The 22,153-nt window shown below is 45.7% G+C and overlaps 1 protein-coding gene across 1 annotated transcript in view; it reads left to right on the top strand.

Annotated features, from left to right (window-relative positions):
* Positions 1-22,153, top strand: part of Abca1 (ATP binding cassette subfamily A member 1) — a 124,188-nt gene that overhangs the window by 8,085 nt on the left and 93,950 nt on the right. The window contains exon 2 of the mRNA XM_051162082.1: positions 10,115-10,280. Within this exon, the coding sequence (XP_051018039.1) occupies positions 10,215-10,280 (66 nt within the window). The 5' untranslated portion in view covers positions 10,115-10,214. The remainder of the gene's footprint in view (positions 1-10,114; positions 10,281-22,153) is intronic.

Raw genomic sequence — 22,153 nt, 5'->3', positions numbered from 1 at the left:
TCAATACTAAAAAGTAAAAAGCGAACACACCCTCAAGGTTTTGTTTCTCAGGATGCATTGTGGTCTTATTCCTCTTTTCACTCTGCCTCTAGCTGGCCAGCCAGCCAAAGTGGCTTGTTTGGCTTTTTGTAGAGAAGGTGTCAGACTAGAAGGAAGAACCTGTGCCTCTGTGCCTGAGCTGGCAACCTGGTGAAATTCTCGCTTGTCTAGTTAGTTGGCACTTGCTGTGCTGTGGCATGGTCGAGTCACATGGCCTCTGCTTGCTCTGCTTCATGAGCCTGCCCGGTGAAAGGGCAGTCTGGAGAAGGGTCCTGGTAGCACTCACTAGCTCTTTTAACGCTGGCCCTGGGTAAGAGCTGTTTGGGAAAAGTGAAGGCACTTAAGTGTTGAGGTGGAAAAGCTGTAATCGGCTATTGAAAGGGTTCCTCACTTAAGTCTTTGTCTTGAACCCGCAGTCTTAGATTTACAGGCTCCTGAGCAGTGCCTAATGTTTTATATTTTGGGACGAGCCCCCATGGAAGGTGTTCTGTTTACATGGTATGTTTACTTGGGTTCTAGAACCTCCGCCTAGCCAGTTGAAGATTGTATTGGCCTGGCGTGGTGGCCAATCCCTGAAGAAGGAGGCAGAGACAGATTTCAGGCCTCTGAGTTTGAGGGCTATTTCACAGAGAAACCTTGTCTCAACTCCTGCAACCTCCGCCCCTCCAAGAAAAGATTGGTTTTTTTGAGAATAATTCTTAATAAATGAAGCAGGACATGTTGAGGAAAACCATCTGCTGTCCCATTGAAACTTAGTTTTGTTGTTATTATTTGTTTGTTTGTTTGTTTTTAAACACAGCTGGAAATAGTGCCATGGGTTAGGGACATTAAAACAGCCAGGTCTACTTGGTAAGTCAGTCGGCTGGAGAAAAGTGTGGGTAGATCTGAAAAGAGATGCATGAATGAAGCCCAAATTTGTAAGGTGATTGACTTAGAGGCTGGAGGAAAAATGGGACAGAGGAAGCCGTAGGCAGGACCCAAGTCAGACTAACTGGAAAGCTGTGGTGGGCTATAGAAAACAGGGAAATGATGGGACAATGTGGAGATAGGAGAGACCCCATAAGGGGATTTTATGACAAAACTCTGGTATCCTGAAGTGCTGTCAGAGACACCAAGGTAAGTTTTACTTCTCTCAGAGCCCTGGGCACTGGAGAGAGCTCCAGTGTGCTCTGGAAAGGCCCTTGAAGGAAACAGTACTCTCTCTGTGGACCAAGAGAGAGAGAGAGAGATACCTTTAATTGCCTGCCCACTCTCAGCCCCACCCTGGCTGAAAGCCTCACTTGGTGAAGTGGGTAGCACTCTCATTGCATTATTGTAATAACAATGTGTACTGTACTTACTTTGTTCCCGGAACCAGATAAATGTTTTATATACATTGTTAGCTCTGTTTTATGCAGAGGATGCAGCACGGCAGAGTCTTTTGGGTGCCAGAGTCAGTGACTATTCCCCCGCTCTGGCACCTTTTTTCCATGATGCTCCAGAGCATCCTTCAGAGATGGGAGCCAGATACAGTGATTGTTGCTAATATGCCACTGGACCACAGCTCCCAAGATGTTTTTGGAAAACCGTTTTTAGAACAAATCCGGGCTTGCAGCTAGCTTGTAGATCAGGGTAAAGGATTACAATAGCCTCTTGCTAAAGTCCCTCTTGTTCTAGTGTTGTGATCACAATTGAGTATATATTTATTTATTTTTATAAAAGTTTCTCCATATGAGGAGTCAGTCTTGCTGATAGGTTGGTTTGTTGACTAAGAGAAGGTTCATTTCCATATGGGCTGCATACCCCTGACCAGGGAAAAAGCAAACACTTAGATTATTTGCTAAATTCTTCCTTTGAAGTTTGCTCTGTTTGTTTAGTGGAAACCAGTGGGAGGTGAGGGGTGATCTCTAGCATTTTGTTAGAGTTTCCCCCTAATTTTACTACAGAGAAACAAGGATTTGGGTTCAGTTACATATCTGCTTCCAGAAAAACCTGGCATTTAAGTGTTTAAAAAGTCCAGAAACCATTTCTGTAGCTGACAGCCACACTGGAATGCTGAGGGCTGTAAACAGGATCATTGACTGTCTAACTATCAGTGACAAGCTGGGAGTAGCTCTAGACTGTTAGGGTTTCATGTAGAATAGAAATTGTTAACTACACAAGGAATTGTTTAACATGAGGAATTGCTTCTCAAAGGCTAGTTACAGATTGGCGCAACATTCATTTCTTACTTCAGCTTTCAGTTTTCATTTTTTTTTTTTTTCATAGCTCTTGTTTTGAGAATGAAGCTATGAGCAAGAAATTTTGTCTGGGAAGTGGGATATGTGTTTCAGGTTGGGGAAAAACCGCGTGCAGCTGTTTATAATCTTACTGTTATGATCAGGAACTATGCATGATGCTTTAGGTACTTTGGACCCTTCTGCCCCCTCCCCCTAGTTCTAATTGTTGGGATTGCTAGCACTCATGGCTTCGGTGTTTTTCATTAGATGGTTCTTAGCCGAGCCTCTTTAGAAACAGCGAGGCTCTCCTGAGTGGCAGGATGAATTAATTATGAGGTTGATTTTTTTTTTTTTTTTTGTCTTGAAGACCTCTTGCTTCTTTTGTTTTCACACATTTCGGTGTTAAAATTTTACCTTTAGGTGGCGACATCATCTCTGGGGTATCTGAGTGCCAGCTTGTGGTCCATCTTTAGGTCTCTGTAAGCCAGGGCCGTTCGTTCAGTGGCAACTGTAGGTTTATGATATGGCTGGAGGGCTTGGGAGGGGGCACATTTAAGGGACCACTCACAAGGATGGCTTCGGGGATGGTGAGCCTGTGACTGGAGGCCAGGAAATCTACATCAGGGCAGCCAGCATAGCTTGAAGCATGTGTTAAGCTGGTGGGTCAGCTTTGAAGAAATGATAGGATGCCTCACAGTCCTTCCCACTCCACAGCAGCTCATCCGGTCTGAAATCATGGGTGCAGAGAGCCTGGGCCGGCTGGGTCTTCTGGCCTTTATCAGTACCCTCATTAGGCTTCTCCTTGAACATGGCTACTGATCCAGAGACCTGGGCTCCAAAAGGCTTTTAGAGAGCAGGCCTTTTCTAAAGCACGCACACTCTGTCGGCCTTACAGGTCTCATGCCTGGTATTTCAGGACCTAGCACAACCCTCTGAGGATAAGGCTCGGGCCTCGTCTGTGCTTCTTGGTTTTGCATCAGTATCTCATGAGTAGGAGGTCAGCTGAGCTCTGAGCCTTTGTGTGTCTGCTACAGTTGGATTCACCTCTCCTGCTTTGTGGTTTACGGCCCACCACTTAAAGATACGAAACACTGAAGACATACAACTTTTGTTTGCCCATTTTACCTCCTCTAAGAAAAGGAGATCTAGAGATGGCTGGAGTAAGCTATGCCTGCAGCTATGGTCAGAAATTTCACCTTGCGTCCCAGTTCTGCTAACTGTGGAAATAAATCTGTTCTAAGAAAACAATGCTGGGGTTGAAGGGATGGTTCAGAAGTTAAGAGAACTGACTGTTTTTCCAGAGGTCCTGAGTTCAATTCCCAGCAACCACATGGTGGTGCATAACCATATATAAGGTGATCTAATGCCCTCTTCTGGTGTGCAGGTTTACCTGCAGGCAGAACACTGTATGCATAATTAACAAATACAATTTTAAAAAGAAAGAAAGCAGAGCTTGTACACATTCATAGAGAAACACACGCATTTGTTTACTGAAAGTTTGGGAGATTGCCTGTCATATAACCATTGCTTCCCCAAAATGAAAATTAGTTGCTGGCTGCGCATGCTAAGTGTATGAACTACTTGGACAGAACCGGTAAGAGAAATGCATTCAGAAGACTAAGAGAAACAGCATAGTGGGAAGAGGTTGGTGACGGTTCTCAAAAAAGTTATTTAAGAGCCACCTGAGTGCCAGCTCCTAAGTGCTGGTAAGTGATTTGCCTCCAGGGGTCCTCAACATCTCCGTATGTAAGATTGCAGGAGCCCACGATAAGGATTTCCCTAAACCCCAAGTCTATAACACAGCTATCAGATGGAACACAGACTTGGGAGCCTGCACCCATTTCCTGTCCAGAAGGACGAACTTCTCAGTCCCAGGGAGACGTGACACTTGTGTGGTCACTCCTTGGGGACTTTGCTGTTGAGAAATGGTCACTGTCTAAGGCATTGCCAGTCATGGGCTGAGCGACTCCCTCTCAGGGAATCCTGCTTGTGTTCTTACAAGGAAGACACAGGACAGGCCCAACCTTCCGTTCCCCTATAGCAGCGGTTTCTAGTAACAGTGTGGCCTCTCCGGCATTTCTGTCAACAGACCGAATGCTTCAGGGTAGAGGTGGTCACAGAGAGGAGCTCTTGCTTTTCTTTCAACCATGCCAACTGGGGGGATAAATTCTTCTCCTTGCCTTTTATTATGTTTCCTCCTGCTTTTTGGTAGTTCTCTTGTCTCATCTCTCTTTGAATTACATATGTCAAGTTCAACATGTCCAAACGTCCTGGTCAGGAAGAGATAGCGGTAGGCAGAGTACAAAGTGACTAGGCCATCGCCTCCTTTCCCATCAAGTGTCCCATGAAATCTATCATTCCTTCTTTCTTCTGTCCTTCCTTCCTACCTGCCTTCTTTCTATCTATCTATCTATCTATCTAATTCATTTATTATGTATACAGTGCTTTGCCTGTATGCCAGAAGAGGGCACCAGATCTCATTATAGATGGTTGTGAGCTACCATGTGGTTGCTGGAAATTGAACTCAGGACCTTTGAAAGAGGAGCCAGTGCTCTGAACCTCTGAGTCATCTCTCCAGCCCCCTTTCTTTCTCTCTATTTGTTTGCTTTCTCTCTCTCTCTCTCTCTCTCTCTCTCTCTCTCTCTCTCTCTGTGTGTGTGTGTGTGTGTGTGTGTCCTTTTGCTAGTGTCAGAGTCCGCCTGGCTTTCTAGTTTGTTTTAGGGAAAAGTGAAAAGAGTTTATAGTGCTGGCTGATACTTACGTGACCCTTGCTAGGCAGCATAAGGTTATCCCAGTCTCTCACTTTGTTCTAGAGATGCTTCATCAGAGGGAACCTCCTTCCCATGTTGCCTTTTCTTACTTTCTCTGCTAAAATAGAGGGCCCCTGAGAATAGGACCTGTGCCTTTCTCACTCTCCACTGACTCTTCATGTCTGGAGCAGTGCATGGGATGCGATAGGTACCCACTAAATATTTGCTGTAGTTAATGGGCGCCTGGCAGAGCAGAGGAGGAAGATGATTGGCAGACTTACTTACTAACGACTGCATATTTACCTACACTGCCACCTCTTGAGGAATAATCCTACCATAATCAGGCTTTACAGTATGTAGTTCATAGATACTCTAAAGCACAGTTGTATTTGTGGGGTATGCTAATTATTATAACAGAAAGAGGTTATTTCGTGTTGGGTTTTATTGATGTATGATTCACATGCTGCAAAATTTACCCCTCTCAAGGTATACAGTTGGGCTTTTCACAGATGGACACAATGGTGTACTCCAGCCATTTCGCCCATACTAAGTCGTGCATAATACTCCTTTGTGGTCTTGTCTCCTCTCTGCCTATAGCCCCTGACTACCAGTGGCCTGGTTTCAGTCTTTCTTCTTTTACCTTCTCATAGTTCTTACTAATCAAATCAGATAGTATACAGTTGTCTTCTGTGCCTGCTTTATTTCTCTAAGCATACAGCTGTTGAGATTGTGTATGTTGTTGCATGTGCCAGTAATTGGTTCTTTTTTGTTGCTTAGCAATATTCTATTTTCATTTATTTAATTGTTGATGAACATTTGGCTGTTTTCAACTGGCTTTTCTGTATAAGGCTTCTATAAACATGTCATATGTCAGTGTGTGGACGTTTGTTCTCACCCCTTTTGGGTAAAAGAGGGTGAGATGGTTGCATCACTTCATAACCAAATGTATAACTTCATAAGAAACTACCAAAATTTTCCAAAGTGGCTCTTGCATCTTATGGTCCTGGAGTTAGTGTATTGAGTTTGATTACTCTGCACACTTGCTAGTGCTGGTGATAATGCATTGTGTTTTAAATTTGCATTTTCCTATAAATACTGGTTTAAGCATTGTTGCACATTCAGGAATGGTATGTTTTAGCAGACTTTCATCTGCCGTAAGTTCTGAAAACTGGCATTTGGAGTGGAAATTGCTAAACAAGTTGGTGGGAGGTTAGAGAAATCCCTTTATCCAGAGCCATCTTGCACAAATCAAGGTTTGGGTGTGGAAGTTATCAGATTGATAACGTGGGACTAATGACAAGAACCAGAGCGATTACCCTCAAGGACTTGAGCATGAAGCTTGGCAGAAAGCCAATTAATTCCATGGCCCCAGTGGTCTTGGGGAGGCGGGTCTCCTTAGTCCTTGACTAAACCTGATGTCTATGTAAAGTAGACTACGATTCACTTATGTTTCCCAGGATGCCCGAGGAGTCACCAGGGAAGCTCTGCAGTCCTCTGTGACTCTCTTGAGCATGCTGTAGAGGCACCTGAACACAGGGCTCCCTCCCTAAGGACTAATTGCCTGAATCAGTTAATCAAGCTTGAGAAATCAGTTACCACAGGCTCAAGAACGCCACCGCCCTTGAATTCTGCGACCCTGTTTTTCATGGCCATTTTTTAAAAAATTAATTGAGGCTATATCCCCTGAGTGTGCTTAACAAGCGAATACTGATTTATTTACTCACCAGAGAAAACAGAAGGAACCAGGAATACCCCTGTCCTCCCTCAGAAGAGGACAGACTGCAAGGGAAAACACTGGAGAAAACCTTCATTTGAGTGTGGTTAGAGAGAGGTGACCAGGACAGATTCCTGTGCTAGTAGCAACTTGGTAGAGGCCCAGAATTGTAGAGAAATTAGGCAGGCACAGAACTCTGGAGAAAGTGTTGTTCCAGGCCAAGGAACAGGGCAGTGAAGTCCTTAGCACAGGAGAGTGCAGCATGTTCCTAGTTCTGGCCCCTGAGCCCTCCAGGGCATGGCCAAGTAGGTGATGAGGGTGGGGTGGAGAGTGGAGGGGGGTAGGGGTTGGGAGTGGGGGGATGGCAGTTGCTGGAGGCCCTCCTGGGAGGTTGAGTCAACCTTGGTGAGGCCTCCATCCAGGGTGGTGGGAAGCCGGTGAAGGGTAGGCAAGTGCTGTGAAGTCAGGTGGAGTTGCATCTGTAGTCATGCAGGATCAAGACTGGATCATCCTACGGATTGGCAAATCTTCCTAACGTGGGATCTCTTCCAGCCAGTGCCTGGAAATTGTGTAGGGGCAGGAGCGAGTGTGCTATACTTCGAAACATTGAGAAATCCAGTGCACGGGATTGCCTTTCCCCACCCTGTGCTGTTTGAGGTTTGTTTGTTCACTTCCTTGGAAAACTGATGTGGAAATGTCCCATTGGCTTTTGCTACCTGGGTGGAAGGGCTCAGGCGTTGGCCCCCCACTTTGGGTAAAGTTGCCCTTAGCATGGATCTCCGTGTTCTGAGATAGGGGTGTGAGTGAAAATGGTGCAGGTGTCCAGGCTTTGGGGCCTGAGGTGGGCAGGAGGGCTGGGCTGGAACGTCACCTTTTTGCACAGTGCACAGCCAGAGAAGCATTTCCCTCTAGCCTCATGCCATCCTTGCTGAGGCCCTGGCGACCCTTGGGTCCAAAACTGGTTTTGGAGACTCAGAAACTCATCAAGTTCTAGGAAAGTGTTCTGCAAGAAAACTTTTTTTTTTTTAATTTTTATTTTTTGAGAGGGCCTCTCTGTTTCACAGAGCCCTGGCTGTCCTGGACTGTCTTTGTAGACCAGGCTGGCCTGGAACTAAGAGAGATCTGCCTGCCTCTGCTCCCCAAGTGCTGGGACTAAAGGCTTGCGCCGCCACCACCACGCCAGGCTGAAAGCCCAATTCTTCCCGTATCTCAAGGGAACTCTGTAGAGCTCTGTTCTTTTCTCATTGCATGAATATTGTGTATGGGTCTGTCTTCTATTACACTGAACAGCTTTACTCAGGATTCAGAAAACAATGACAGATGTGGATTTGGTCCCAGAGACCAACCCTAAGCTATTCAGAGCTTGTCCTCCCTATTTTATACCCCTCCCCACCTTTCCAGAAACTAGAAATAGTAGCATGTCCTCTGTAGATAAGTCAGCCATTTCTCTCCTGGAGGGTACCAGTAAAACTGGGAGGCCATAAGTCTTGTCCCGGGAACACAGTTGGGCATCCTGGGGGCTAGTGCCTACCACGGTTCATTCTGAGGGTCAATTTTCCTTTTGCCACAGTGCATTGTATTCCAACCTTTTCCTCCATTTTACAATGGGCTCTAAGAAACTTCTGTACCCTATAAATCAGCTAAGTGATTCCTGGAGAGTGGTTTGAGCAGGAGAAAATCCCAGTTCATTCGTTGCTTTAGTGTTTTAAGTGCCACTTAAAAACAACTTGGTCAGTGCTGGGAGTCCAGTTGGCATCGCTCGACAGGGAACTGCAAGCCAAGTGGTACTGGCTGGCTGGGTCTTCCTCCTGGAATTAGCCTAAGTGTTGTCCTTTTGCAGTGAGGAGCTATGAGTAGCCGGTGCCCTTTCTGGGTTTTGCTGAGTAACTATCACAGAATTCCCGACTTACTGTATCACTAAGAGGTAGCCATTGTAGGGCGTCCATTTTCCTGATGTCCCCAATTATCTGTTTTTTTCCCCTTCCTTCTTTCCTAGAAACTTTTAATCCGAGTGTTCGTTTATTAGGGAATAATAGGGCATCATGGGGAACAAAAATCCTACCCAGAACCTCCTTTGCGTTGATCCAGATCAAGGGTTTTGAGTGTGGCTTTTGGTTTTGTCTCTCAGCGTGTTATGCCTGATTTCCCACCCATCTACAGTAGAAGGCCACTAGAAGCCATCTCACTGAGACTCAGTTTGTAATAATGGTTTCTGCCGAGAGTCTGTGACTATCAACTGCTGACAGGTCCCAGCTTTAATCACCTGAGTATCCCTCTTCCTTCTGGCACTTTCCAGTTTCCTTCCACCCCTTAGCTTGCTTTATAGCTCTGAATTCTTTGGAATTTGCCAGCATTGAATAAATACAGCTGGGGAGTGGGTAACGAGGACACACAGACTGTAGTGCAGCCTGTTCATGAAAATCCCTAGGATGGTGAAATGGCCCTTCAGGGAGACCTTTGCGACACCCGAGTAGGAGTAAAGTGGTCACGAGTTCAGGTGTGGGTAGCGCTAGGTCAGAAGGGTGATACATATATGTTCCAGCTGTAGGAGCCTGCCACTTCCACAGATGCCACGCTGTGCTCCGGCCTCGGCAGGCTCTCTTCTCTGTAGGACACCGTTTTCTTTCCGCAGAGACACAACTCACTGTATTTGTCCTTATCACCTGGGAGCCAGGTCTTGGTGGCATTTCTTTGGTATTTGCTCACGATCATCTGAGCCAGGCCCTCAGCTTTTCCACCTGCTTAAACTGCCTTGCTAATGACGCCGTTTATCACTTGAAGGGCCCAGCTTTGTGGCCAGATGAAAACATTTTCTGTAGCAAATGTTAGGGAATAGCACACATCACTCCAGGCTTGAGGAGGAATTTATAAATGCTGCTGACATTTCCAGCTACGATACATATATTCATGGGGGAACCGAGGCAGGCCTCTGGGATGCCAGGATGCCATATCTGACCTCTGTCTTGGATTTATGTCACATTTGCATTTTTCATTCCTTTTTTTTTTTTTTTGGTTTTTCAAGACAGGGTCTCTCTGTGTTAGCCTTGGCCATCCTGGACTCATTTTGTAGACCAGGCTAGCCTCGAACTCACAGCGATCCGCCTGCCTCTGCCTCCCGAGTGCTGGGATTAAAGGCGTGCGCCAGCCACCATGCCCGGCTCATTTTTCATTCTTAAATGATCATATCAGTGGCGCTCAAATGATGGGGCCATTATATTTAGCTCCCAGCCTACAGCCAGCAAGGCTCCTGGAAGCTCTGTCTGGTAGACATTCTGGAGATTGACAGTCCAGGAGTCATGACCTGGTGTTGGAGGTGTCTGTCTGGTGAGAGGGCTGGAGCCACAGCTCTCCTCAGCATAGGGCTTCGAAGCAGTGACTGACAGCTCTCTCTTTCCTCTTGCTTTATCTTCCAGTTAATGACCAGCCACAGCGTCACTGCTGTGTGCTCTGGCTGCTTCCTCCAGGACTCTCGAGCCACACACAGTGGTGGCTGTGGGCGCCGGCGGACGTAACATGGCTTGTTGGCCTCAGCTAAGATTGCTGCTGTGGAAGAACCTAACGTTTCGAAGGAGACAAACAGTGAGTGTGGGGTTCTCTGTGGGGTTCTTACTTGCTTTCTCGGGAGGGCTGGGCTGGAGGTTGGAGGCGGGGGAGGAACGGGTGGGCCCTTGGTTTTCACATGGTGATTATTGAATGAGTCTGGCACGTGTGTGGACACAGGACTGTGTGCTGTGTGGCTCTGATATGGTCGCGTGGCTTAGCATGGAGGGAGGTGTGCAGCCAGGCGGAAACAATGGCTTGGCTTCGCGCTACTTCCTGGGAATGGGTTCTGATCTCTGCAGTCTGGCAGAAAATGTCGTCGTCGTCACCCCCCCCCCCCCCCCCCCCCCCCTCCCCCCCCCCCCCCCCCATCACCCCTCTATCCCCTTTGACTGACGTCCCACGAGCACTCTGTGGGCGCCAGTGTTCCTGTGAAGTGAGATAACGAACCATGTCTTAGATACGTATGTACCTGGCAATCTCAGCCTCAGGCTGGACTGCCTTCCTCGGCATTAACAACAGCCTGGGATATTGTAGTAACCGAGTCTTGTCATTTCCGTGGAGGTATCTAAACCACCCACTTCCCACGTGGGCCAGTGTTTCTTTGAATGCTGCAGGAAGCCCACCATCCCTTCATAGGTGAATGTCATTCTTTTCCCCCCATGGAGGAGTGGGAAGGCCTTTCATGTGGTGCCTTTATCTCTGACCATCTCTTCTCATCTGCCCTCTTGGATTAGCTCTATGTCTCTGTAGCTCAACTTTGGATCTGTTTCCTGTCTTGCACTTTTCAAGCTTTGCGTCTCCACTTGGCTGCCTTAATGAAGTTCAACCTGCCCGTAACCCAACTAAGCTTTCGAAACGCAAGCATCTTTAGTGAACCTTGAGAAGAGTTTAATTTAGTGTTTCTAGAAGTAGAATAGTATTTGAAGATCTTCTTTAAGAGAACAAACATACCAAGGTTCTTTTTTTTTTTTTTACTGATGTTTATATTATAAAATGTCTTACATATGTAAGTAAAAATAGATCTAAACCTTGATGATAAAACCATAGGTCCCATACAGATTTACAAATCAAATGCAAACAAAACTGAAAAACAAAATCAAATTATCGCTTTAAGTGTAATAAGAAAATTGATTTTGTTTAGCTGGAATCTTATTTCAGCATGCGAAGTAAGGTGGTAGATGATGCAACACTCGCCAATTTCTTTCTTTTCTTTCTTTTTTTTTTTCTTTCCGAGACAGGGTTTCTCTGTGTAGCTTTGGATGTCCTGGAACTCATTCTGAAGACCAAGCTAGCCTTGGGCTCAGAGATCGGCTTGCCTCTGTCTCCCAAGTGCTGGCATTAAAGGGATGTGCCACCACCACTCGGCTAAGATTGACTATTTTGAATTTGGCCAGTCTATATTGCTTAGTGCTAATGACATAGTTCTCCAATCATGTTTCCACTTCAGCAACACCCACTGATATCATTTGGCTTTCCTTTAGTCCAATCCCATCAGTAGGCTGTTACGATCTTACAGTTGCTTACATTAATATAAGCCAGAGCTTCGATGGCTTGTGGCATAATTTATGCTAAAGTAAGTGAATCCAGATAAGTGTACTAGAATTTGTTCAGATGATCATTGAAATGGAAATGCAGAGAGTTTAAAATCTTCATGGAAAACCCAAGAATAATCCTTCTAATGTTCATTTGAACACACACACACACACACACACACACACACACACGGGGGGGGGGGGGGGGAGAAGAGAGAGGGAGAGGGAGGGAGGGGGAGAGCTTCTGGTTTTAGAAAGTTTTTGTTTATCTTTTCATGCTTCCAATGAAGAATTTGAATTCAAGGTCACTAGTGAGAGAGCAATGCCGAGAATGTCCTCTCTCATTAGTAATAATAGCAAAATACAGTGCACAGTAATATATTATATGAAAGAAGATAATTAGAACATGCTTCTGTAAGCCTGTGTGTTATTTATGTACTTGTTTTATGATTGCTGTGGATTGACTACAGGGCCTTGCACATGGTAGGCCAGTGCTCCACCGCTGAATCAAATAAGCAATGAAATGGCTTATTAGTTGTATTAGTGGTTCTTAAACCCATGAGGTAGTGCTTTCCCTTATGGTACAGGTAACAAATTGAATGCATGGAGACGCTAAGGGATTTTTTCCAGAGGACTGTACTACTAGAGTTACTGACGCCAGCAATCGTATGTTAGACTATGTTAGACTAACAAAAGCTATGTTAGCCTGCTGTTTATTTATTGGTCTTTTCGAGATCAGGTTGCAGGTATCCTGGCTGACCTGGAGCTCACCATGTAGCCAAGACTGCCTTTAAACTCCTGATCCTCCTTCCTGGCTTCACCTTCCTGGTGGTGGGATTATAGCTGTGCACTGCCATGCCCAGCCTTATATCATCTTTTAATGGTATCATTTAAAATTTTTAAAAATTTTGACATTTCTTCTATCTCCCTCCCCCCCCCCCCTTCTCTCTCTCTCTCTCTCTCTCTCTCTCTCTCTCTCTCTCTCTCTCTCTCTCTCTCTCCCCTCCCTCCCTCCCCCCCTCTCTGAAACAGGGTTTCTCTGTATCCTTGTCTGTCCTGGTCTCAGGATGGCCTTGAACTCACAGAGATCTGCCTGCCTTACTCTCCCCGAGTGCTGGGATTAGAGGCATGTGCCACCATGCTAGGCTCTGACTTTTCTCTTACCTAACTCCTAACTCCTGCACCTGATGTTCCTAAGTCTGTTATATTTGCCTTTATGCTTTGGTGCATATTTCTTGCCCTTCCTCCTTATGTCAGTTTCCTACCTGGTGGGAAATTGTCTCTGACTTGATGGGTCAGTCCATTAGTGAGTTACAGGAACAAACAAGCAAACAAAACATCATTTTAGCAGTGAGAGTGGGTATGGAGTGGTAAATGTATTGTTGCACCAAATGTGGAAGACATCCTCTGGACCCATCAAGCAAGCGGAAGCTGGTCTGGGGCAAGAGGCTGAGCGCTCCTTACTACAGATCTCAGTGCCCATCCCCCTTCCCAATATTTTGCAGCTGGAAAACATTGCCAAACTTAGGGGAGGAGGTGCTGGGCACGGGTTTCTGTGCCCAGGCAAGGAGACAGGAGCACGCTGTCCAGGATCATAAGACGTGGTGTAGGGTCATCAACCCCAAGCCAGTCTTTCTTAGATTTGAGCTTGTTGCTTCCTGCTCAGGGCTGCATTTGCCTTATGCTTAGGCATTTAAAGGTATCAGGATTAGAAAGATGGGCAGCCTTAATCTAAGGCAATTTACGGGAGAGTTCTTGTTGACGTAGGAAGTAGGGGCACAGTCCTCGGACACAGATGGCCTTTGTAAGATACAGCAACACTGCTTACCAGCTTGACTGAGTTATCTCCCTTACTGATTTCTGAAGTAAATCCATTTTGAAGAATCAGGGAAAAAAAAAAAAAAGCAGTGGATTTCATGTCATAGATATAGATACTTAAATCAGCAGAACAGGTGCTGGCCAAGATCTGGCCTGCCTCTTATACAGCTGATGGAGCTGGGGCTGTGATGGACACAGGATCATCCTGAAGGCAACATCAGAACCCATCTCCTCACGTCCTTAGAGGCTGGGCATTTTAAGAATAGGCTTTGCTTTATCCTCAGCAGTGGCTGATAATGTGTGGCTACTGTCTAGTCCACCTGGTTCTGTTTTTTAAGGATGGGAACTTTTGTGGGTTTTCAGTGCTGCTTTCTTGACTCAGAGTCAGACCCGTCCTGCCCATTATGAAGGGGGAGATGTGAGAAGGCCCCTGATAGCCCACAGTGCCTGGAAATTCACTGCCTGTTCCCCTGATCCTGAGAGTGCCTATACCCTGAACCCCACAACCCAGAGCTTGGCACTTGCGACATGCATGATAAGAATTTGCCTGATGAGTGGTAAATGTGTTGTTTGCTCTGTACTTTGAACATCTTGGAGCATCTAGTGGAAAGCCTGGAGCTGAGCAATGAACCCCAGGATAACCCCCATTAAAGGCAGCGTGGCCCTTGTGTCCTCAGTGGCAGATAATATTATGGGCCCTCTTTGTCCTTTTATTGTGCTCACTCATGGGGTCCATCAACCAGAGTTAGTTTTCCAGTGTTTCCCTTGGGCAAAGATACATTGAAGTGAGTTGCAAAAGGGTCCAAAGCTCAGTTTGGGTCCAAAGTAGCAGTCAGCTTGTGTGTGGGCAACAGTAGTTATACGCAAACAGCCCTCGGGACAGGAAAGGGGGTGGTGGACCTCAGGATATCAGGATATTCCTCTTGCTTTGGGCTTGATCCAAAGGCCAAGGTCTCCACGAAGCTGAAGGGACAAAGTGACGCGGCCAAATGGACTCTTATCTTTGCCTTTAAGAGAAACAGCAAATCCTAACTTTTAAATCACTTTGGAGTACTACTACTGGGGACAGTCTGGAATGAAAAGGGATACACATGACTACAATTAGCAGTTAGAGACGGTCACAGAGTGTGTGGGAACTTCCCTTCCCTTTCCTGTTTGCGGTTCCAAGGACGTTTCTTCCCTGTCCTTAGTCCCAGCTTGGCCGGCCCTGTGCCTCCGTGTTCTCCAGGGCTTTGCTTTCCTGTTCTATAGATGGAGAAAGCTAGAACTAGTCATTTTTTGTTGTTTCACTTAGATCAATGTTTGCTGGGCGGCTGTTACTTGCAGGAGACAGTGCTGGGTATGTGTCGATAAACCAGACAGGGTGTGTCCGCGTGGAGCTTAGAGTTTATGGCGGGAAGAAGATGTGAAATGGTATCAGCACATACATAACAATATCATCATCTGTGAGTGTTAGGAGTAAAGTGATGAACTGCGGTGCTCTGTGCAGTGTGCGTAGGGACTTCCTTTAGAACGGGAGGGCGTGGCATTCAAGCCTAGAGCCCCAGAACAGAAGCAGTGGTGTTAGCTCAGAGGCACTATATTATTTTTTAAAAATATATTTTATTAATTTATTCATATTACATCTCAATTGTTATTTCATCCCTTGTATCCTCCCATTTCTCTCTCCCTCCCATTTTCCCCTTAATCCCTTCTCCTATGACTGAGGGGGACCTCCTACCCCTGTAAATGCTCATAGGGTATCAAGTCTCTTCTTGGTAGCCTGCTATCCTTCCTCTGAGTGCCACCAGGCCTCCTCATCCAGGGGACGTGGTCAAATATGGGGCACCAGAGTAGGAAATTCTGCTAACATCGGGAACGAGGCACTATATTCTTGGGCTGAGAGACAGGGTTGGAAGAAAGGCTGAGTTTAGTTTTCTATCTGAAAGGAGCTAACAGGGTTTGTCCTCTGGACCTTGACACTGAGGCAACTTAAGTGGTGAGAACACCAGGAAGCATTTGTCATTCTGTACACACACACACACACACACACACACACACACACACACACACACACACACACACACACACACACACCAGCTAATGCTCCCTGTTCTTCTGCTTAGCGTTGCTTGCCTTGCATCTTCTCATATTTGTAAATAGTCTTTCTCATGATGACTGCTGATGTGTAGGCTGCACTTGAGAGTTTGAAAGTACTTTTATATCTATTATGCCTCCATTTTTCACAATAATTCTGTGAGTTGTTTCACAAGTGAAAAAAGCATCATTGGTAAGTAAGGGGGTGTCAGACCTTCTGGCTCTCAGTCTGTTGTGGAGTGATGCCATTGGCATCCCAGAGAGCTGTTAGTGAAGTCCACAGTACAGTATAAGCTCACACCCTATTGCAACACTTAGCTTGCACCTAGTGTTTGCTGTTTCAAATGAAATCCTGAGAATTTTATGCATGTAGCCTTTTCTTTTGTGTTACCTCCTTAGGCCAGGATCTCAGGAGTAGGAATTCTGGGCCAGAGTGAAATGCCCTTTGAAGTGTGTGACCCAGTGTCCTTCCAAAAGTTTTAATAGTCCTTATGGGGGTTCTGAGTGTTTTGGCATTGGACTGTAGAGTTTTGGAGGCCAGGGCCGATTTGTAAATTGTCCATCCCTCTAGCTTTGACCTGGTTTGATTTTTAAGATTTTACTTCAGGTTTTCTACATGTCATGAAGTCTGTGGTATTAGGGACAGATCTGAAGTTAATTCTGTATTTTCATGTCATACCATGTCTATACACATTGTTATACAATAGCTCCTTTCCTACTTATTTTTGGGACATTTATAAACTCTATCCGTGTAGGAAAATATTCTGGAGTCTTTCATTTGGTTATTTGAAGTGTTTGTTGCCGTATAATTTTTTTTCACCACTGAGTAATTCCTCAAATACCTCACAGGATGAGACTTAGGGGCAGAACTGGTTAATTTGGTTTGCAGTTTGAGGGTCCAGCCCATAATAGCAGGGAAGGTATCATAATGAGAGCATGAGATGGCAGTCATACTACCTCTCCCATCAGGAAGCTGCAGGAGATGAGCGCTCCCCTTTTTCTTTTTTTACTCAGTATGGTACCCGAGTCCATGGGGTGATGCTGCCCACAATTAGAGAGTCTCTTGCTTGCTCAGTTAAAACTTTTACAAACACCTTTTCAGGTACACTCAAAGGTGTGGCTTAGGAATTTCCTCATGTTTCTTAAGCTGCTCAAGTTGACAGTGGGTAGTAACTGTAGAGCTAGCTACCTGGTGCTCTCAGGGCACATAGGTCTCCCTTTTATGAGCAGTCTGGTATCTGGGGAACTCCTTGTCCTATTTTCCTTTTAGCTTTTGAAATCATTCAGCCATATCTATAATTATTTTCTATACTGTATTTTCTCAGTGTCGTTAATGTTTTTTGCTCCACATTGTATTAACTTATTGATTTCTTTGTTTGTTTGTTTGGTTTGGTTTTTTTCAAGACAGGGTTTCTCGGTTACACAGAGCCCTGGCTATCCTGGATTCTTGTTGTAGACCAGGCTGGTCTCAAACTCACAGAGATCCACCTGCCTCTGCCTCCTGAGTGCTGGGATTAAAGGTGTGCGCCATTATGTCCAGCCAACTTAGGTGATTATTAAAGGTGTATACAACACTATTGTTACAAGACTTTCTTGGTTGTGATTCAGTTTCAGTTTGTTTTGGTTAATTCTGTCATGTTGCCTAGATTAGTGACCATGCTGTAGACAAAAGTATTTTTTCTCTTTGTTTTCTGTGTCATTCTCTGATTCCTTGTCTATACCCCATCGCAGTCTCAGCCATCTTCAGCTCAGTGATAAGAAACAATCACTTCTTTTTTCAAATACAAAAAAAAAATTTTTCTTAACTACTTTTATTTAGACAACCTCTTCCTAGGGCCAATTTTTTAAAAAGCTTTATACATTTTACGTTTATTTATTTATTTATTTGTATTGAAAAATAAAATCATTCATATTACATCTCAATTGCTATCCCATCCTGTGCATCCTCCCATTCCTCCCTCCCTCCTACTTTCACCCCATTCCTGTTCCCTATGACTGTGACTGAGGGTATCAAGTCTCTTCTTGGTAGCCTGCTATCCTCCCTCCAAGTGCCATCGGGCCTCCCTATCAAGGAGACGTGGCCAAATATGCGGCACCAGAGTTCGTGTGAAAGTCAGTCCCCAGTCACCACTTAACTGTGGAGAATATCCTGTCCCTTGGCTAGGTCTGGGTAGGGGTTTGATGATGACTGCACATATTGTCCTTGGTTGGTGCCATAGATTGAGCAGAACCCCTGGGCCTAGGGCCAAATTTTATTCCACCGAGTTTTCTGTATTCTTTAAACACAGCCCTTGAACTACTCCAACCTTGAATTAATAAGGATAAATCTTGGCAGTAAGAACACCACTGTTGCATCCTTAGGTTAGGTAGCTAGATGTACCCAGGCAGTGCCTGGACTGTGGTGTATTAGCTTCTGCAACCAGGAGCAAAAGCTAGACACGAATACACACATGGACAGGATCATGTGTGGTGTGTGCAGTTTGGCATAGCCCTAAGTGAAAATGCAAAACTGGCCAAACATGGTAGCACATGCCTTTAATCCCAGTACTCGGAGGCAGAGGCAGGCAGGTCGCTATGAGTTCGAGGCCAGCCTGGTCTACAAAGGGAGTCCAGGACAGCCAAACTGGTTTGGTGCTTGTGGACTCTCATCATGGTGAGCGCAGTCCTGCTTCCTAGGTCGTATGCTGTGTCATTTACAGGAAGCAACATTTGTCCCTTCTAAGTTCACAACAGCAGCTCTCAACAGAGGGCCCCGCCCTTCCTCCATCCAGGGACATTTGGTTGGCACAATCTTGCCCCCCAGTGCCAAATGTACTTTGGTGAGAAGTCCTGCTGTAGAGGTGCCTGTTCCAGACCCCCAGCTTGGAGATGGGGAGCTAGGAGAAAGGGTTGCAGAGTGTGCTGTGGGCTTCCCTAGGGCAGCTGTGACATTGATGACAGCCACATCTCGAAAACAACATTCCCCACCGTTGTCGCTCTGCGGTGGGAACTCAGAGAATTGGGGTACCCATGAAAGACTTGTTGAGAGTCTTCTGTAGGAGCTTCTTCTCATGGCAGAGGCATAGCCTTTGTCCCTAAGCTGTTTGATTCAAGCCTTATTCTGAGGACGAGTGGTAAGGCTAGAGGTGCAGGAGAAAGCTGACTTCCATGAGTAGATCTGGAATAGCGTTCCTGAAGATGTCAAGTTTAGATTCCCGAGGGAGCGTATATAGGAAAGAAATACATGGAAAGTTCTGAGCTTGGGAGTGGGTTTGATGTTAAGAGACAAAAATATGTTTGGAGGCAGAGGGTAGAGAGACATAATTAAGTTGTATCTCACATGAGCTCTGATTTTGGTCGTGTGAATGTTGTGGGCAGTCTCCTTTCTTTCTTTCATGCATGCATGCATACATACATACATGTTAGTGCTCAGCTCAGTAGAGGCTTTGAAAGGTCAGGAGTCTACATGCTCTACATGGTGAGGGAAAGTGTCCAAGAGAAGAGGCCCTTAAGTTAGATTGGCTTTGAATCTAAGCTCTTTCATATACCAATATCCTTGGGCAGTTTATTAACCAGCCCCAGTTTCCTCATATGTAAAGTGAGTGTTGCAGTAATATTCCTAATTTGGTTGTCTGACCATGAAAGGTAGGGGTGTGTGTCTGTGTATGTGTGTGTGTGTGTGTGTGTGTGTGTGTGTGTTGGCTACCATAGTCATCACTGTCAGTTTGCTTCCTGTCTCTTTCCCTGATCTGGTCGCATGCACTGGCCTCACCTCCTGAAAATGACGTGTAAGATTTTCTTTTTGTGCTTTGCTATGAGAACTGTGAGTGCGATCCATTCATGATTTCAGCTGATCCGTGTAATCTGACCACCCGCTTGCTTCGTAGGTCCTAAGGGTGGGGGCTGCAGAGGTGTCCAGAAACAGGAGCCTTGCATTATTGGGTTGGATCTGTGCCCTGTGGGGCTGCCCAGTGCTAGCCTCCACCTCAAGGCATGGAATGTGTGATGTGTTAGAAGGCGTTCGCCTCTAGCGTAACCCTGAGAGATATGAGAGCACCTGGCAGGTGCTGCCCACATTTAGGCATAGAGATTTGGCTTCCAGTGGCTCTTTATTCGGCTGAGCTTCTCTTCTTCACTTACAGTGTCATTGCCGCCTGTATGATGGGTCACTGCAAACTAACTATTGGGAACACGAGGCACAGAAATCCCCCAGGGGACAATACGTGCTCAGTGTTAGCTGTAACTGTTAATCCATCTACAGGATGTTATCTCACCTGGTGTCTGTGGGACCTATAGACGGTTTTAGTCCATGTAAGGAGATTGTATTGGTCCCTACTGGAGATGCCTGCCATTGTCAAATAGAACTTCAGGTGACCACTGGAATCACATACAGCCAGCTGTTGGTCTCTGTCTGCTGCCCACTGGTTCTGTGACTGGCTCAGCCTTAAGCAGTAGACTTCTCAGTGCTTCCACCCATACAACCATGTTGTGAGGATTAAGGGAAGGGGACGATGTAAAAAGAGCCTGATGCATATTGGGCCCTCAATAAATGGTAGTTTCTGTTTATCTTGCTGGTTGATTTATGTTGTTGTTTTTTGAGACAGGGTTTCTCTGTGTATCCTTGGCTGTCCTGCACTCGCTTTGTGGACCAGGCTGGCCTCCAACTCACAGCGACCCGCCTGTCTCTGCTTTCCGAGTGCTGAGATTAAAGGCATGCTCCACCACACTCGGCTTATTTTGTTAGTTGAAATAGTGACTTCGGAGCCTCAGGATAAATGACTGCGTGTCTACATTGTTTAACTCTCCATTTTTCAGGGTTTCTTAGTATTTCTAAATTCATTTATGGTCACGCCATTATAAAAAGCTTTATTTCTATGTTTGCTAAGTAATATATGTGAGTGGTTTTATAAATCTGCAGGCTTAGAATGCACTGGGTTCTGCATACCAGGCTCTTGCTAAGTGATCTCTGTGTTTCATTACTTGATATAGTGACCAAGCAATATGCTGCCCACTAGATGTACATTAGTGTAACCATTTCTCCTTTACTGAACAGTTAACTTACTTGTTTACAGTACTTTACAGTTACAGCATTTCAGTGAGTGGATACATTCATGGATACAGCTTTCTGAGTTTTGTTTTGTTTTGTTTGTTTTTTAACTTTGCTTCTTCTGGTGAATTCCCAGGAACACTACTTGGCCAAAGGTGGTAAACATGTTCTTTGAGTGCTTATTACCAAACTGCCCTCCCAGAGGGATCTGCTGCTTTTCCTCCCATCTTTCTGATTTTATAAATTTCAGTTCGTTCTCTTACTCAACACACGCTTACCATGTTTAGCCCTGACTGTGTCTCAGGCTTACTGAGAGCATAGTAACAGAGGGGACAAGCTCATATGTAAACACAGTGCAGATAAAGACACAGAGATCTGGGCGCTCAAAGGAAGAGCCCCAGCCTTGCTGGGAGAACAGTTATTTCCAGTGTTTAAAAAAAAAAAAAATCCAGGCTGTGTTCTTTGCTAGAGAGTCATAGCCACCCCCATCCTACCCAGTTTACTGAGGTGTAGTTGGCAAATAAAAGTTGCACCGTGCCAGGATTTGCATCCCATGCCCATCAGCCTCACCCAAAGGAACAGGAAATATGGCATCTTCTATGAAGGGAAAGAGAAAGGGCTGAGCGCCGTTCGCAACCTTAAAGTTGCACTGCTTCTTCGGGATTGTTTATGGACATCTTTAGGAAGATTCGTCACTGTTCTTGGGGACCCATTTTCAGCATGGTTCTCCCACACTATCCTGGTGTGTGCTGTTTGTGTAAACGGCTCATTATACTTAGTGGTAGCAGGGGCTTATTGTGGCCTCCCAAGTGCTGGGATTAAAGGCGTACCCCCACCACGCCCGGCCTTGTTGTGGAAAGTTTAAGGGAACACAGGAAAGCATAAAAACTGCCTGTTTTTGTCCTGGAACATTCTTGTTTCAGTTCCTTCCAAAGCTCTTAGAAAATTAAAAGCTGCCGGGCGTGGTGGCGCACGCCTTTAATCCCAGCACTCGGGAGGCAGAGGCAGGCGGATCATGTGAGTTCGAGGCCAGCCTGGTCTACAAAGTGAGTCCAGGATGGCCAAGGCTACACAGAGAAACCGTGTCTTGAAAAACAAAAAAAAAAAAAAAAAAAAAAAAAATTTAAAAGCTACTTATTTAAACTAGGAAAAGCAGACAACAAGATAAAACAAAAACAAAAGCCAACTGCCAAATGTCCCCTAACCAGGCGTCCTGAGAAGGTTTACGTCTCTTCATAGCGGGGAATATCAAGAGATCAAGCAACCATAGTCTACAAGGGTGTATTCGGCAATGAGAAGTGTGCCCAGTGAGATGGTGAGGGTGCTGTGCCGAAGCTGCTAACTGAAACAGATCACTTCCTGGGCCTGGGGAGATGTGACAGAGGGACACGGTTCATGTTTCTGGGTGTGTGGGCACAGGAGAAGGACGTCCTAGCTCAGGCTGACAGTGTTAACGG

The sequence above is a fragment of the Acomys russatus genome, chromosome 2 (assembly GCF_903995435.1).
Source record: "Acomys russatus chromosome 2, mAcoRus1.1, whole genome shotgun sequence".
NCBI lineage: Eukaryota > Metazoa > Chordata > Mammalia > Rodentia > Muridae > Acomys > Acomys russatus.
Note: the sequence above shows the minus strand (reverse complement) of the source record. Positions and strands in the feature narration are given on the sequence as shown.